The sequence below is a fragment of the Bactrocera dorsalis genome, chromosome 5, assembly GCF_023373825.1.
Source record: "Bactrocera dorsalis isolate Fly_Bdor chromosome 5, ASM2337382v1, whole genome shotgun sequence".
Taxonomy (NCBI): domain Eukaryota; kingdom Metazoa; phylum Arthropoda; class Insecta; order Diptera; family Tephritidae; genus Bactrocera; species Bactrocera dorsalis.
This window is the reverse complement of record NC_064307.1, coordinates 58,023,665-58,042,953: the sequence shown is the minus strand read 5'-3', so window position 1 is coordinate 58,042,953 and position 19,289 is coordinate 58,023,665. Positions and strand designations below refer to the sequence as shown.

Below are 19,289 nucleotides of genomic sequence, written 5' to 3'. Positions count from 1 at the left end.
TGGGTTTGCACCTTTTAGATAGTCCACTTGTTGTCCCAGACGGTACTGTCAATAGTACAGGCCCGAAAAAAACTTTTGTCGAAGGGTAACTACTCATAGTAGATAAGTCCCTGCATTCCAATCCCACCAAACATACTTATGTACAGTAAATTGATCCAAACGGGTTTTTGGACAATGTTTAGCTTTAGGATAATTGAAACAGTGCTTATACATATATGTTGGTCTGACTCGAAAACTCTTTTTTGATCAAATTTCATTTTCCTTATATTCAAGACACAGCTTAAACTATCTCAAAAAGGTACAATAAGCATAGGTATATTTTCGAGCCGCTTTATAAAGTCGGCTTTTTTCACTTCAGCTCTAAGTTGTTATCCTGCCAACGCGAGCAATTTTTTCCGAGGGCTCCTCGAAAATGGCATCGCAACGGCCGAGTTTAAAATATTTTTTTCCAAAAATTTCAGAATTTCTTTGTTAATAGTGTATGTTTGTAAAAATAAAAAATTCTAATAAAATATTAAATTTTATTTTTTATATGACTTGTTGAAACCCATGTAACCCTTAAGCCACTCTGAAATTGAAATATTTTCATAAAGAAGTCCTTTCTTTATTAGCAAGCCGGCATTTGGTAAAAAATCAATTTTTCGACAATAGCTTCTAAAGGGTGATCTATTTCGAGGTTCCCTACTTCTTAAAGAAAAAACAAAGAAACTACAAATTATTATCATTTGAAAATATTCTTCCTTTCAAATGTTGACCGCAGCTATGCATCAGATGGTATCCGTTGAGTCCATCTTTCGATAGACCGGCATCATTTTTGAAAAAAATATGGACGATGATTCTACTGGCCCAAAACCCACAGCAAACCGTTCTTCTTTTCGGAATAAAGTGACAGTTCTTGAATTTTTTCAGATTGCTCTTGTTTAATTTTGCTTGTTTACATACCCATTGAGCCAAAGTCGGATCTTCTTGGAACTTTTCAAAAGCCCATAAAGCAAAGCGATGTTGCTTGGGAAGGTCGAGCAGCTGCAGTTCTATCCCAAGCTGTATTTTGTACGCTTTCAATTTAAGATCTCGACATAAAATGCGCCAAGTCGTTCCATACGTCAGTCCGAATTGCTGAATGCGGCGCCGAATCAACTCTTTACGATCTTAGTGTTCACTCTCAGCTAGGGCTGTTATATTTTCATCACTATGTGCTGGACGTGGTCTATTTGGTCGAATATTATCCAATAATAAATGCTAGGTCTTATGATAGGAAACCATAAGTTTAGCGAAGCGCGCGAAACACATTTCTTACATAACGTGAATTTACTGAACAAAAATTACATGACAGATTGACACGATTCATGTGTGATCTGTCAAAAAAGGTTGAAGGAAGTATCTCTACTTGGATCACCCGTTATAATTACTTGTATTATTCATTAATAATAATATTAAATGTATTTTGTTTTAGCATTTTAAATAATTTTAAGCAGAATACTATTGTTCATCGAAAGACACCATTTTTGAAAATTACTCCTAGAGATCTGCAACCGGAACAAGGGAATCCGAAATTATTTAATTATTAAAATACATGCATTTTGGTACTTATTAAAATAACTTATTAAATAATTTAATAACTTCAAAAAAAATCACAAAAAATGGGTTTTTTCTGCTTCACAAGTGGATTTAATCCCTTAAACTACTTTAAAATATGCCCACTACCAAGAATGTAAACTATCGTGACCCACCACTATGTGGACCAAAATTTAATATAACCAAGTACAGCATTTTACTAAAGAACAAATCTTCTGGACAGACAGAAGAAATTCAAGCAGACATGGATTCTGATTTTTGAAGTGGAGTGTAGGTGCTCGTATTGCTGCAGAGTGAAGTGTCGATACACGACGGCAGCACTTATGAAGTCAGAGTATTGAGCTGATAGGTGCCGGTTGCAACACAACAACGACGTGCATCTATCAGGAATAGTAACGAATAGTACATGTATGTGAACGTTATGAAGTAGCTTCGCAAACTAAAGCAGCAACAGCACGCAGAGCGTGTTGCCATTTGAGATGAAGAAGCAACACGGTCAAACATCGCGCACACAACCGAAAATAGCGCACAGTAACAAACAGACTCAGCAAACACTAAAAGACAACAACAACAATAACCATACAACCGCAATAATAACAGAAGCGCCAAAGAACGCGACATTTTCATGTTGGTCACATCATTTGTTGGCCACAATGCCAAGCTGCGCAAGCACGACACAGCTGCGGGTCTGCAATCGCTTTGCTGGCATCAGCAGAAACCTATAAGCCTGCAATCAGCAGTAAACAACAACAACAACAAAACCAATAACATAAGCAGCAGCTGCGACGACAAGCAAGCGCATAAAATGCAAGAACAGAACAACAACAAAAACAACAGCGATGTAGCAGTAGTGCAACTGCAATGACACCGCAACCAAGAGCATAGTTAACAGCACCCAACAGTCAAGAGCATTGCATTGCAGCAACAACAACAATCGCACAAGCATTTGTTCCGTCCTCCGTGTACACGAGCAACGAATCGTGGCAATCAGTCGCGCAAGTACATGATGAACTCACTGCATCTTCATGTTGAATAATGGGCAACATACAGCACACAACCGAAGGTATAGCAACAATAACACTACTAAACACCAACTAGCATTGCTGGCAGTCAACTACTGAAGTAGTTATTCGAGCACAACCAGCAACGCAATAACAACAACAATCGTCTGTGTCAATGCGCCTAGACGCACTTATGTTGCCACCAACCATCCACTGATTCAGTCAACAGCCCACAGTTTCAATAAGCGCGCTTGTTCGTGACGCTACTTATGGCCACGTAGCCGACGTACTTACTATGTCCTCCGCCATGCTATGTAGCTGCCTACTTATCGTGTTGCCACAGCCGTCGGTCGTCCTCTTCGGATGTTGGTGACTGTAGTGTTTGCGAAGGTGCAGCGACAACAGTGAAAAGGCAGCAAAATCAATTAAAATTATTGGCAGTTTTCGCCTCCAGGCTATGTGAAGCGCGACAAGCGGTTATACGTAACTAGCCGAAGGTGCTCGCGTGGTTAACGCTTGAACGCCGGCATAGATCAGTATCAAGATATTGGCAATGACTCAAGCGGATTTCGGGAACAGTGAAATGAAAAGGAAAATCTCATGACTAGAGATGCGAAGAATATATATTATGAATAAATATAATAATATATATGAATATGCATTGGTAGAGTAGGTCAATTGAATTAAGTATATTTATTCAGCAAAGATATGTCTGGCTTTTTTCCTCAGAATTTTACACTAAATTACAAGAACACAGACTTCTGGGAGAATCATTGAATCTCATTTTCATCATTTATGTAGATTAGTTTCAGTATGTCAAAAGAACTTCATCATTACGACGGAGTCAAAGCGCTTCGTCTATACCTGACTATGAGTTCTTGACATCACAAAAGACCAGCGTTCTAAGTGAAAACGCCTTTCTTTAATATTAAATTTCCACTTTAACCGCATACATAAGAGTTCGTAACTGCTCTTTGGACCTTTTCACAGCTCAGCTAACCTTCTTATAGCTTACCTAAATATTTAGATCCATCGCAATTGGATTTATGAAGCAAAACACTGTAGCATACACAAGCATTTCAACACGTCTAAAGGCGTTGTGGTCAATACATTTCGCCGCCATATGACAAGATGCTATTGGAAAAGGCTTACACATTATGACTGAACGTGGGTGTGGACTATAATTTCAGTGACAACCGTGAAACCTACGAACCATTGCACAAAAAAAGGAGTCAACATGGGCACGTTTAACGAGGAGTCGTGTACCACTTATCAGCGTGGCGTCATCGCTACTTTATCTGCGACTCATTTTTGTAAGCTTTTGTGACCACGAAACGCGAACTGATTGAATACTTTTGATAAATACGATGAAAGGTTATAAAAACACAGTATTCTTGGGTCATGAAAAAGTTCACAGATTTTACTATTTACACGTTTAACTATATTAATTACAAGTGCTTACTTAAGAAAGACGCCACAAGAGCAAATAACGAAACTAAGTATGATAAAAATCCATAAAAAAGTGAAATATTCAATACAACAGCGTCAGCGTGCTTTTATTCGCCATAAGAGCTTTCGTCCAATTAAACTCCTCATCATGTGCTTTCATCACTATACGGACCTGGAACAATCAACCAAATTGTCGGCTATCAATTTCATTGCTGTTCTTCTCACAATTACAGTCTGCACCTTCTAAGCGACCATTTTTCGACGTCAGTATGCGTATGCCTTCCGCGAACTTCGGGAAACCGGACATGGATTCCCTAAGCGTCGTCATCATCACCGGCAAATACATGAAGAAATCCTTCACATGTGTAAACATCATGTTGTAATCCATTTGCGAATTGTTGTTGCCTCGGAAGAGATTGCCCAACGCATTTCCGGCACCGCCATTGCCGCTTGCGCTGCTGCTGTCATTGTAATCGATGTCGTTGCTGGAGTGTGACGGTGCCGCGTGTAATAGTTGCAAGTGCACTGATCAAAAAGTAGAAGTGTCACATACATAGTATTAAAAGCATTACTTATGTAATTATTCATAACGCTGAAATACTCAAGCGTTTTTGTACTCACTTAGCAAAAATAACACTAATAAACGTGCGAAAGTTCTTTGGCTCATATTGATTTTTGTTTTTGAAATACTTTTTTTGTTGTTTTTTGTTAAAATATCACTTCTCTTTCACTTTTCGATTTGGTAATGTTTTTTACTGTACTTGTTGCTACTGTTTCCGCCACAGCAATGGCCATTGCTACACTGCAATTGGGTTTTTATAAATTTCCAAGCGCTTTTCTGCCAATTTGGCACATTTTTACTTTCAAGAGTATTTACCACTTTTCGTTGAGCTATTACATAGGGTGTTTCAGAACGATTCTATAAAAAATATAATCAATATTTTGTTGTAAAATTATGTTTTTTGTGTTCATCTTGCGACGAAGCACTCATTATTGGATAATATTCGAAAGGTTAGACCACGTCCAGAAGAAGAAAATATACTAGCCGTAGCTGAGAGTGGACCGTGGAGAGTTGATTCGGCGCCGTTCGCAGCAACTCGGACTGACGTATGGGACTACTTGACGCATTTTACGTCGATATCTTAAATTGAAAACGAAATTGAAAAAATACAGGTTGTGCAAGAACTGAAGACGCCAAACTTCGCTTCGCTCTATGAGCTATTGAAAAGTTCCGAGAAGATCCAACGTTTTCGTATATAAACAAGCAAAATTGCTGCTTTTAGGACGAAGAGCAACCTGAAGAGATTCAATAGCTGCCATTTTATCTAGAAAAAAATCGGTTTGGTGTGGTTTGTGGCCCGGTATAATCATCGAACCATATTTCATTAAAAATGATGCCGGTGATAGCGTAAACGTCATTGGAAACCGTCATCGCGTAATGATAGCCGACTATTTCATGCCTGAAATTGAAGCTCGTGATCTTGGAGACATTTCTTTTCAACAAGACGGCGCCACTTCCCAAACAACGCATCAATCAATGGATTTATCGAAAGAAAACTTCGGTGAGCGTGTGGTATAACACCGTTAAACTTTTACCTATGAGAATATGTAAAGGTAGGGTCTATGCGGACAATCTCACTTAAATTCAGGCCTTGGAGCAAAACATCACGCCTGTCATTCGCCAGTTACCAGTCAAAATGCTTGAACAAGTCAACGAAAATTACACTCAACGGATGGACCATCTGAGAAGTAGCTACGGCTAACAGAAATAATTTTCAAAAAATAAATGCTAAACAATGTTCCTTCGAATGATAATAAACATTCTCCATTAAATGTGAAGGTTACCTGGTTAGCTTCTTGACTTTAACTTAAAGGATATGAGTCACACATTTCTTAGTCTTTTTCGATCGAATTCTGAATTTTCAACAGAACTTATTTAATTCCCGAAAAAAGTCGCATCTTCGTTTTCGAATTTTCGATTTGAAATTTTTTTAAATTGTAATATTACCCAAAAGCCATACTGAAACACCCTTTTATTTTTAACAACAATGTAATTCTGCATATTGTTTAACAACGTAAGGTAGAATCATACAACTTGACCTAGTTCTCATTGCGTTTATGCGGTTTTCTTTCTTTCTTTAACTGATAATGTGATAAATGACCTTCCAGAAAAATTGTGGGTGGTACTATGAACATCTATCTTTACAAAAATGAGGGTGGTCGAAATATATTCTGACACAAGTAATATGTTATTTGGTACTGCTATAATGGGTTAGGTTGAAAAGACTTATTCATATTGGGAAACCGGGTATTAGTCTTTAGACTATTGTCATTTAGATAAGCTTCACCATCTTGGTTGTTGTTATGTTTGTTAGATATTTCGGCAAGTTTCTATTGAGGATTATACAAGTCTCTAAGTAAAATCCACAGAGTGAATGTTTTTTAAGAAATTATTGATGAAAGAGAGACACATTGCCAATGCTTACCGAGAGACAACCACTATCTGGAAATATTTTTTTTTATAGTGGTGAGGACAGCGCTCCTCTATGATAGAGCTAATATCTTACCTCATAGTGGCGATCGTGAAGATAGTTATAGATTTATCAAAAACTATGACTATGATATATCAGATTTTCATCCATTCCCACAACAATCGGGTCTACGTAACTGGAACGGATCCGGACCTATAAACTAACAAGTACTGTCAACCTGAATATTTGGGAAATACCGTTACCAAAACAATAACAGCAATACTACAGAATATTAAAAACTAGTAAAATAGGAAGTAGGAAAGATTCGCAGCTGCCGAAGTGGACTTTTATTATTAACATTGTAACAAAAAATAATTCTTATAAATTTGAAAACTCCGTGAAAGCAAGAAACTACGCCCCTGTGTTTTGTAATTTAATTTCCTTAATTGTAATTACCCAACGCCGTTGTCAATGTCCCATTTTAAGCCAAGACTGACTTCAATTTCTCCCCTTTATTGATTAAAGTAAAGCATCTCGACCCTAAGTAAATTAGCGCTTGGCTGTTGTGATCATTTAAATATTAATGCCTCGTCACACTTTTACTTCTCAACTATATATTTGAGAATTGGTGGAATTTTCTAAATTTGCCTTCATCCTGCCTATACACTTGTAAAGTATGTATGTATGAGTGTTGGTTATCGCTTTGCGCTCATCGGCCACATCTGCATCCTCATCAGTGGGAATAATCTCGAATGACAGTGATTGATGTGCACGAAATTTATGTGATACATTATTCGCTGGCCCTCACCCTTTCCACCAACTAATACAGCGCCTACAGCCGCTCAATTCATCAGTGGAAATGACAATAGAATAGAAACCAAGCAAAATCAACAAAAACAATAAAATGACTGGCAGCGAAATTGCGATTTTAAAAGTGAATTTAAACTATAATTTCACACAATTTATTGTAGTATATCTGTAGTTGTTATTGTATGTACGTAAATATGTATAGTTTTCGTATTTTCATAAATCTCAAGCACAACTTTTGATTAAAATTATTTTATTTTCGCATGTTTAATACCTTTCGTTTCCTCTCTTAAGGGGTTAGGCCTGTATAGAACCCTAAACATGAGCTTAAATGTGAGAGTTTTGAAATTAAATATTTCATATCTTGACACTTGTGGGCCAAAAATTTTAAAAAGTGGCGTGATCTCGCCCTATATTTGGTTTAATGTACATAATACTTGTATCTCCTAATTCACTTACACTAAAAACACCAAACTTACTCACTCCTTTAGCACCCCTATCGACCTTGTAAAAATGGATGAAATCGGAAGGTAACCCACTTCCCATATAACTGCACTGTTAAAATCTACTAAAAATGCCATAAATCAATAACAGCGACATAAAATTTTACACAGGATTAGGCTTTATGAGACCGTGGTAAAAAATTGACGATGGGCATGGCACCGCCCACTTTTTGCTGAAAACACATATCTCGGAACCGGCCCGACCGATATAAACTAAATTTAGGTAGTGGCATTTTTCTCACATTCCTTTGTGACTGCGCAAATGGGAGTAATCAAACTACAACCCCTCCATATACGTATGTAGCATAATTTTAAATTCCATTTGATTTTTTCACTTTCCAGTACACAACTCAAGAAGCAATTGTATAACAGGATATAAGTTTGCACGAATAATGCCTTTAGAATATGTCACTTTTCGATCAAAAATTGTCCAAATCTAACCAAAACTGTTCAAGGCCCTAAGTACCGAATACGTGGACCCCTGTATCTATAATTTACTTTTGACCGAAAATTTCGCCAATGTGTTAGATATACAATTGAAATTCAGAGAGAACACTTTCCTGATAATAGTATCTCTGAGTATCAAAAATGGGTTGAATTGGGTCAATACTTCTCTGAGTCCCCATAAAGTGAGAAAGCATGTTTCACTCTTAACAGTGTATCTCTGTACCTAAAATAGATAAATTCAGGCGAAAACTTGACCTAGCCTCCTTATAACTAAATCAGAATTTTCAAGGATCCGACTAGCTTTACTCTATATGATTGGGGACTGTGTGTGGGGTACTTTATGAAGCCCAGGGAACATTTTTTCAATATGTGCCATGTTAATAGTGGTATTGGTAAGAATAGGTAAAATCGCGTCGATACTATACCAACTGTCATACGTAAGCTGCTATATATATTTCTGGCCTAGGCAATACTAAGTGTTGCCAGGTGCAATCTGACATTTCCATTGGAAAGTTTGACATTTTTTAGCATAACATCATTCAGAACGTTTTGTCATTTAATCGTCAATTGTTTTATTTACAGGGAATTAAAAAATTCATCTCGGCCAAAAAATGGAATTAACACGTGGACATTTTCGTGCGATCATTTTTCACAACTTTCGACGTGGATTATCACGACAAGAGTGCATCGATGAACTAAAATCTTTGTATGACTATGAAGCACTATCCTATAGCACTGTGAAAAACTGTACAACGCTCGCTCAAAGACGAATTCCGTGAAGGTCGTCCAAAAACGGCCGTTGTGCCAGAAAACATCAATGCCGTACGTGAACTGATAATGCAAGACCGTCATGTAACACACCTTCAGATAGAGGCATGCCTATGTATTTCTCCCACCAGCATACATTCGATATTGCATGAACACCTGGCCGTAAAAAGGTTTGTTCTCGTTGGATCCCGCACAGTTTGACAATCGCTCAAAAAAAAGGCTCGTGTGGATTAGTGTAAAGAAATGCTGAAAAAATACGATCGCGGTGCTTCAAAAGACGTTTATAAGATCGTCACGGGTGACGAATCATGAATATTTGCGTATGAGCCCGAAACAAAACAGCAATCGACAATTCTGAGTGGTACACCACCATTTGTTTGCCTGAAGTCTTCGGAGAAATTCGAAAAACGAACAAGAGAAGACGAATCATTGTGCACCATGACAATGCGAGCTCTCACACATCGGCTCAAACCAGCACCTTTTTGACCGGCCAAAACGTCGAATTGATGGGTCATCCGCCGTACAGCCCTGACTTGGCACCCAATGACTTCTTTTTATTCCCACACATCAAGAAAATAATGCGTGGTCAACGATTTTCGTCGCCAGAAGATGCTGTTGAAGCATTCAAAAACCATGTTTTGGAGGTGTCTCAATCGGAGTGGAAAAAGTGCTTCGAAAATTGGTTTGAGCGCATGCAAAAGTGTATAAATCTTGATGGAGAATATTTTGAAAAACAATAAAACCATTTTCGTTGATAAATATTCCTATTTTCATTATTAAGCCAGAAATACTTATATATAGCAGCCCTCGTATACTACATATCGTCACCTGAAATGCAAAATAACGTAACAACATTTTCAGAAATTTACAGTGGCATGAATGAAACACGAAATAAAATGGAACAAGAGTGAAAAAAATATTTAATATTGGTTAAAACTGGTTTTTATCTGAGCGCAGAACCTGAAAATGTTGGACATATGTACAGTTATATAACCATAACCATAATCTGACTTCGACTTTCGAATTTTTAACTTTACATCAATTTTTTCCAAAATCGCAGATATCCTAAATATTTCGATTTTATGAAAATCCTAAACTGATCGCACCCCTTAAATGTTATTTGCTGTAAAATTCAATGCCGATTTTGTAGAAATGCGAGCACACCCGAAAAATTAAGCAGAATAAATAAATAAATCACACTAAAGTGAAGTGATGATTTTGATTAATGTTGATACAAACTGTTGACAATTGTTTGTCATTTGCGTTCTACTTTCGCCTGCAACTTACTATATGTTGTTGTCACTATTTAGTTTCTCAGCCCTGCGCGTGTATAGAATCTGAAAGAGGCAGTGTGTAAATGCGTGTAATACAAAGCAAATACATATGTTGTTGTTGTACAAGCCAAATGACTTAAGTGTGTGAGTAATTACACGGCTCTTCAAATGATTGAGTTATCAAATCCCATTTGAAGATGAACGTAATTTAGCTAAGCATTTGTTATAAATGATTCTATGCCGAGGGACAAGCTCAGCGAGTTGTTTGTTAAAACTATGTATATTCGTTTTTGGATACGTATATACCTAAATATGTATATGTATGCTTATTCATAAATTTTCATCAATTAAACATTAAACATTGGGTATTATCGAGGGAAACGCAAACAATGACAGTGTTGGATCACTTGGGCTTCGAATTGCGTGACTCTTCTTCTTCTTCATTGGAGTAGACACCGCTATAACCACGTAGCCGAGCTTACAAAAGCACGCCAGTCGTTCTTCCTTGTCGCTGTTTGGCGCCAATTGCAGATTCCAAGTGTAGCCAGGTCCTTCTATACTTGTTCTTTCCGCATTAACAATCATATCAATATAGTTCTATATCTAGTACAGCTGATCGTTCCATCGACTGCGGTATTAGCCGTTGCCCATGCGCAAAGGACCATAAATCTTCCGCAGAACCTTTCTCTCGAAAACTCGTAACGGCTTCGAAATTGTGACTGTCAGCAGTGACGTGGGAGCCAAGTCCCAAGTGCGACGACTGTTTGTTTGATAACAGGAGATATTTCGTCTTGCATTCGTTCACTATCACTGTTATTTCGCTTCTTTATCCAGCCTGGAAAAAGCAGAACTAACGTCGCTGTTGTCACGGCCAATGATATCCATGTCATCGGCATACGCCAGCAGCTCTACACTCTTATAGAAGATTGTACCTTATCTATCAAGATCTGCAGCTCGAATAATTTTCTTCAGGATTATATTCCAGATGCAGATGATGCACACGATAGGGAGTCGCCTTGTCTGAAACCGCGTTTGGTATCGAACGGCTCCGAGAGAGAGTCCTTCCCGACCTTGACAGAGCTTTTAGCATTGCTCAACGTCAGTTTACACAGCCGTATTAGTTTTGCAGGGATACCAAATTCAGACATGGCGGCATATATTCAGCTCCTTTTCTTGCATGCTATCGCTCAACCCTGTTCTAAAAAGATGTTCCTTATCAGTTCTTGAATAGCTCAGCCGGCATTCCATCGGTCCCCGCCGCTTTGTTGTCCTTCCGACGGGAAACTGCTGTTCGAACTTCTTCATGGTCGGGCAATTGTATATCCGCTCCATCGACATCGATTGGGGAATTGGGTTCACCATTTCCTGGTGTTATGCTTTCACTGCCATTCAACAGGCTGGAGAAGTATTCCCTACATAATTTTAGTATGCTCTTGGCATCAGTCAGTAGGTCTGTCTGTAACTGTCTAGTTTGAGGTTAGCTTCGCCCTTCAATTTATTTTCTGTTTCCAAACAAGTAGATACATACCGTAGTTAGTTTACTTCGCAAATTTTTAGTTTTAGATATTTTCATATAAAAAAATTGTTAAAGTATATAGAAACTGAAAACCGAATCCAAAACATACTAAGAGAAGTAGCCTATCGCTACCGTATAAGTATGAAAATTTATATAAAACTTTGAGTAAACATATTTATGTATATAGTATGTATATTTTCCATATGCAACTTGCATTTGCTATTGACATTGTTTATGGCTGGACTAGCAGGTATGATATGTGGCCAAGTGTACAGATTGATACTTTCTTAAGCTGCCAATACAGTGTTGACAGTCTTCCCTCATACGCTCTCGTTTGCCACACATAAACCTATCAGATCCACACCTATGTATACTATTTTTACTACGTAAATGTGTGGGTTTATGTCTGTATGTATGTGTAACGTAGACGGTAGGGAAAAGTCCGTCTTTTAATCCCCGAAAATTGATTATATTCTTAAGAATCTTACTGCTCCCATTCATTCTTAGCTACTGTTATTATTTTCCTTTTCCTTTCCCATATCCAGCATCCTTTTATTTTTACATATCACTACTTGCATTTGCACTTATGTATATGTGTATACACATATGTATGTATATTCTCTCATGTGTATCCGTATGCATGACTCTTGTGCGAAAATCATTTGTAGGGATTTCTGTTAAATATGACAATTACAAATCACTGCAAGGTGTTGTTTGTTTATCCTCACATGTGCTTACACACACACATACGGTATATTATTACATATATACAATATATATATATATACCTCGGTACATACAATTGTGTTATTTTGGCAAACTCACATACATTTACATTTATGCACATTCATTCACATATAACTGTATTTATACATATACATATCTGCTGACCAATGTGCGCCTTTAGCAGGATAAGAACTTAAATGATTTTTATTGCTCACCTTCAGTGTTGTTTTGTGTTTTGCGGGTGCTCGTTTTGGCCATTGTTGCAAAAGGGTCCGAGTTGGCACCTTTGCGACTTCGTAAATGTAATTATTTTTGCCGCTAAGCCACATAAAAGCTGGATTATATTCAATTCTCAGACTTTTAATAGCATTGAAGGGATACAAGAAGGAGAGGAGATTTCTTTATATTTTTTTTTAATAAACTAATAAGGAAAACATGAAAATATCTTATGTATTTAAATATACATATGTATGTATATACATATACTTTTTTATTTGAAATTATTAATTTTTGGTTTGTAGAATTATATTATAGAAGAAAGGTTAGATTAGCAACAAGAGCTAAGTATTAGCAAAATATTTTAATAAATAGACACCCTTTTTTATGAAATTTTCCAAACACAATCAATGAAAATTATTTTTAGTGGGCGTGCTCTGTGGGGCAGAGCATGGACTATGACAACATCTGATGAGTCGACGTTCGAGTTTTTGAGAGAAGTGTTCTGCCGAAGATTTATGATCCTTTGGGCATTGGCAACGGTGAATATCGCATTCGATAGAACGATGAGCTGTATGAGTTATACGATGTCAACATCGTCAGTTCAGCGAACTGAGACACAGCGGCTACGCTGGCTAGGTCATATCGTCCGAATGACTTAAAACTCTACAGCTTTGAGGAAAGGAAGAACGACTCTCTCGCTGTTGCAAACTCGGCTATAACCGAGTAAACGGTCTCTTCGCCAATAAAGAAAAATAATATTTAAAAGTATCAATCACTGATCGCACAAAGTTGTCTGGAGTGAGCAAACTTGATTTTCACCGAACCTACAGCTTCCTCATGGCAGATATTTTATTCAGAATATGATTTACACGATTAACTTGGTGCCTTCTGCTTCTGCTATCTCACACATCTTCAATAGGTGTAATACCAATTCGAAATCGTGGAATTTTGTTAACTTATTCTCCATGAGAGCCGTAAGAATTCCATTAAACCATTTTTGGACAGTAGCCGACAAAGCAGAAGAGCCGATTATGACCCCCAATCTCTTCTAACGCTGCAGGACTTCCCTTCCAAAAACTAAAATTCAATTCCCCATCAACATTGTCTCTCTTCCTAAACAGTCCAATTCAGTCCAAATTGAAATTAACTTTAGCAGTTTACAAGAATGTATTGCACGACAGTGAGACCCTTTTGAGATACTGTGACATCGGGCTATTAGGGTAATGACTACTACTTATCCTCATATATTCACTTTATATTATAAAACTACCTTAACTTTGAATATATTTTAAATGGATTTTAGATCATAAAATCATATTTTCTAACGTCTGCCTTTACCGATAAATTTTAGAGGAAAAATATAGTATAGTTTCCGCTCGACCTAATTCTGTTCTATAAATAACTGCATATTATTGAAATCAATATTTACCGAAAAACAAAATAATGCTAACAGTAAAGAACCGTCATACCGTTGAAATATTAGTCGTTTGTTCACTTGAAATTTTAATAAAAATTTCGAAATCTCGCCATATGTACTTATGGTAAAAACAAACTAATTAAACTTCAAAGCCCGTCCGACATATAGCAATTAACTTTATTAATTAACAAATGTAAATTTACTTACAAGTAACGGTTATTTAATTAATTATTATTTGCAGACATAATTCCCCAGATCTCAAGATCTTATTTTTTTTGAACTTTCCTACTAAATAAAACAGTTTTTCGACTTCTGTTAATTTGCCGCCATGAAAAGTCAACAAAGTGCTCCCTACAAACCGCCGCTTATCACAAAACTCGTGTAATCGTTTAAATGACGCTACGCGCTTGCGCAAGTAAGCATTACACTAGTTAAATGTTTGCTATTATAGCGGTATTTTTGAATTATTTTATTTTTTCTCTCCCTCTTCAAAGATAATTTTTACTTAACAACCACCTACACCTTTGGACATACGCTGGAGGCGCTAAAAGATGCTGTTTTCAATTTTCTGCCGTTAAAACTTAGTAAATATTTACAAAGCGTACAGACAATGCAGCATAAATACGATAAATACATACATATATGTATGTATGTATGCACACTTGTAACGCTCTGCTAACCTGTAAAGCGTCGACTTTGTAACGAAAATAGGCGGCTGCCTATGCGGCTATTGTGAAGGCGGTTGCTTTGAAAATGTGTGTACATGCGACATTCCTTGCTAGATGGAAAACGGATTTTATAAAAATAAATGTAAATAAGGCTTAAATGCATTGTATGTGGGGCGCTTTGCGCAGTCGCCAAAGCAAAAGGTGAAATTAAAAATAAATGCAACAAAAAATTACTGAGGCAACAGTAGTCAAAAACAATTTGTCGCTTTTCTTTGAATTAAAACTATTTTCTTATTGCTATGTGGTTTTCTTTATTGTGTGGATATTTTTTCATTGTAACATGCAACTTGTGATTTTTTCCCCGTTTATTTTACACGTTTGTTTATTTTCTGCCAACAGCAGTGGTAAGTTTGAGTCCTTTAAGAAGAAGCATGTAGGGAATTACTTACTTGTTTTAATACCCTGACCGTAGTATTTTTAGTTTAGCACGAAATTTTTAACAACCAAAAGAAAATATGGGAGACCTTATAAAATTTATACGAAAATTACTAGCTGAGCCAATTACTTACACCAAACTACTCCCTCAGTTTTTAAGAAACTTCTGTTCCGATGAGGCTCTTGTGAAGGGTATTATAGCTTCGGTGCAGCCGAAGTTGCCGTTTTTTCTTTTTTTGTTTTTGCAGCAGCGCATCGGTAACGTTATTTGTGGAGATTAAAACCTCAGGACAATGTATGCTCTTTGACACTACCGTTTCGGTGACTTTATAGGCAGCTTGACATAAATTCTTTTATTATCTTGCTGTTTTTTTTTTGTTGTAATTTCTTATTTACTATTCAAGATAAAAGGTGTTCCGGTATTAAAGTTTCATTCTTTTTTTCTAAGCCATGCGGCACAATAAAGGCATTGAATATAAATTTTAATTAAACTGTCTTGTGCAACTGTGCTTCCAAAGGAAAAAGTGGTAGTTTCTATATAATTGTAATATGCTCACAAGTATTTATATAATTAATTCAAATTCAATCTGTTGGCCGGGCATTCTAATCGATCCTTGTCACATTAAAATACGATTTAGCGAAGTTATCCCCCAAGATAAACGTTGCAACAATAGTAACCCTCTACATAGCTAATATCATTTCTTTAGTTTTTTGAAACAAATATGTACATTCATCCATGCAATTGTCCACTCATCCATCAGTGAAGCATACGGACGCAACTAATCTTTGTGACAGCTGCCAAAGTTGCAATACTTGCAACTATTGCTCACACTGCTTGCGGTACTTAGTTAAAAGGTTATTTGCTCTGCCAGAATGAAACTTGTATCTATTACAATTTTCAACAACACTTGTGAACACATTAGAGTGGATACTTTTTTTCTTTAAAATCACTTATATGGAAAATGTTCTATGGATCATTCTTAACCCTTTCAGCCCCAAAGGACTTTTTAAACGATGTCAAACATATATAGAAGTTGCTTATAAGCAACTTCGGGGCTGAAAGGGTTAATAACTTTGCCTAAGAGGCTATGGACCAAAAACCGGTTGTCATCTGAATGATCGGTTGTATGGGAGATTGTAATATAGTGGATAAAATATCAAAATGCACCTACGTATTAAATTTCATTGGGACATCTCAAAAACCGACGAAAGCATTTATATGATCCTAAAAACCATCTCCATTCAAATCACTGGCTCGAAACCGGTTATAAACTCTTAGGTAAATTTGTTCAGAATAATCTGTAGAACATTTCCCGCACACGCGATTTTTCCAGATTTTTAACTTCCTGCAATTCAACCCTCTCTAACACTCCTGCTCTTTTAAATCACTAACACACTTCACTTTAATGTATTTTTAATAAAACACTATTTACTTTTATATCGCAACAACTTCCACAAACTTTATCACTTTAGAAATATAAAATCGACATTTTTCCTGCTGACGTGTGACAGCAAATCTAAATGCATAGGTTTATGTGTGTTTGTGAACATGAAAACAAAAGCTTTGTTACACTATTTGAATTAATAAGCAATTAAAGCAATTTTCCGAACGTAATCTGTCATTTTTACTGACAGCGTCAAACGGTGCGCACAAGAATAAGTAAACAAGCAAGTTGTGGAGGAGATTGTCAACGTATTTTTCTCCTTCTCCTGCTTTCACCATTTTTGGTTAACTGGCTTTGAAACTTTCACTGTTTGGTTTTACTTTTATGTATTTGAATTTAAAAACAAAATTATTAATACGAACATGCATCAGTTTGCAAATTTTTTTAATTCAACAATTTTGCATTAGAAATTTGATTTTCATTTTTTAACTCCGATTTAGAGTAAAATTAAAAATTTAATTTTTTTAATATGAATGAAGTATCCAAAAACGAATAAATGTCAATTCTAAAAAAATGTCATTTTTATTCTTAATTATATGTTTGGGATTAAAATTTGCCATTTTTCTATTTTTAATATAATCTCACAAACCGGGTTAAAAATTAAAAATAAATTTTTAAATCGGCTTGTAAGCAAAAGTTTTTTTCGATCTACCGGATTGAATGAAATAAGGTATTATTATGTTTTTTTTCAATCCGATATGTTAAATTTAATTTTTTTTTGTTTTTAATTTCGTATTTGTTATTACAAAGTAAAAAATAATAATTCAAATGTTAGTTCATTTATTCTTTTAACGCATAATGTTCTGTCCGGGTTGCAAATAATACGTTAAAAGAATAATTGAACTAACATGCCGCTTTTATACTCTTGCAACATGTTGCTACAAAGTATAATAGTTTTTTATACCTAACGGTTGTACGTATCATATAAAATTAATCGAGATAGATATGGGGTTATTTAAATGTATAAATGATCAGGATGTATACTTTGAAATGGACGATGGGTGTGGCATCACCCTCTCTTAGGTGAAATCACATATTTCGGGACCGGCCTGACCGATTTTCCTAAATTTAGTTAGTGGTATTCTCACATTCTTATGTCACAATGCGAAAATAGGTGAACAAAACACAGAAGAAGCATATACTTGTAAAAGAAGTAAAATGTTTTTATTTTTACCACTTTAGAAATAGAGAAGTAAGACTTACGGCTCACACTTTTAATATCACACCAATAAAAAAATTATAGCGTTTTTGCTGCTTTTAAAATTTTGTGAATTCGCCATATAGAATAAAAAATAATTTAATAGCAATTTAGCGATGGTTGTAGGTAAAAATATATGTAATCTGTCTACATAGGCAGTAGAGTTATCGAAAGATTCTAAGCAAAACTCTGTGGTGACGATCAACATGTACGAAGAATAGATCCATTCGTTTCTTCTTTTCGCAATTTGGGGACAATTGGAAATACCAAGCCAAGGCACGACGCTCTTTATATGTATGATCTTTCCAACGAAGTGGAGGCCTTCCCCTTCATCTGCTTCCACAGGCGGGTACTTCATTTGAACACCTTCAAACCGAAGAGTTTTTTGTCCATTCGGACGACATGATCGTTTTATTTACTGAAGTATCTGCGTATGTCAATGACGCCATATAACCTGTTAAAAATTAAATTAGATGACGGCATTAAAAATTGAGAATTGAACTTTTAATTTTTTAATTTCCCTTCATATAGTAGTTCATCGTTCCACTGTCTGTGACATTCGCCGTCAAAGGACCTTAATCTTTCGCAAATCTCTGTCTTATAAACTCCCTTTGCGGTCTCCTTGGTTTTCTGCATGGTCTATATAGCAAGATGGGAATATTGAGAGGATTTTTCTTTCTGATTACTAGACAGCAGTTGTTAGCGTTTGTGTTAATGCTGGTTCCAGGAGATCCGAAATTATATGTAACCTTATAGATGACTGTCAACAGCAAGAAAGGAGCCCAGATGCGTTGACTGTTTGTTTGATGACCAGAGGTATTTCATATTTTCTTCGTTCAACACCAGTTCCATTCACTGAAAAAAGCATAACTATTTATTCATTTAGCTCTGTGGCTCTTATTATCAGATAGAAGAAATCTCGCAATAAAAAGTCGTCCAGTTCAAAAGCTCGTTTGGTGTCGACCAGCTCGGAAAAGCGCAATTTTAACTGTGCTTCTTGTATTGTCCAGCATCATTTGGATAAATTTTGCAGGGGTAAAGGATGGAGCCATGTGTATGGCTGAAGTATACTTACATGAGGAAAGATTTTTGACTGCCATTCACCTGAGTGTGGCCAGAAATTATTCATATGTTTGAAGAAACTGATGACCTCCGGTCTTACACCAAGTATCCCCTGGGTAACCAATAAACTTACATTTTTAAGTGAGTTAAATTGAGAAAGCGAACCTCCTTCGGTAGTGCGTAAAGCTTGGGACCCACCATAAAAAAATGCTCAACCAAAAATCGAACAAAGCCTAGGATGACAATAGAATAACATAATAGCAATTATCTCTGTTTAAATCATCCCAATTTGTTTATAACACAATGTC

The 19,289-nt window shown here is 36.3% G+C and overlaps 1 protein-coding gene across 2 annotated transcripts; it reads right to left on the bottom strand.

The window, feature by feature from the left end:
- Nucleotides 1-3,748: 3,748 nt before the first annotated feature.
- LOC105224721 (uncharacterized) lies at nt 3,749-4,963 on the bottom strand. 2 transcript variants are annotated; one of them, XM_011202884.4, is made up of 3 exons: nt 4,647-4,963; nt 4,266-4,550; nt 3,749-4,197 (listed from the first exon to the last, which is right to left on the bottom strand). In XM_011202884.4, exons 1-3 carry the CDS (start codon nt 4,690-4,692, stop codon nt 4,172-4,174), a joined length of 357 nt encoding a protein of 118 aa, XP_011201186.2. In that variant the 5' UTR covers nt 4,693-4,963; the 3' UTR covers nt 3,749-4,171. The 2 variants fall into 2 exon arrangements, with proteins under 2 accessions (XP_011201186.2, XP_011201185.1); XM_011202883.4 differs by having other exon boundaries at nt 3,755-4,550; nt 4,647-4,958.
- Nucleotides 4,964-19,289: the final 14,326 nt, after the last annotated feature.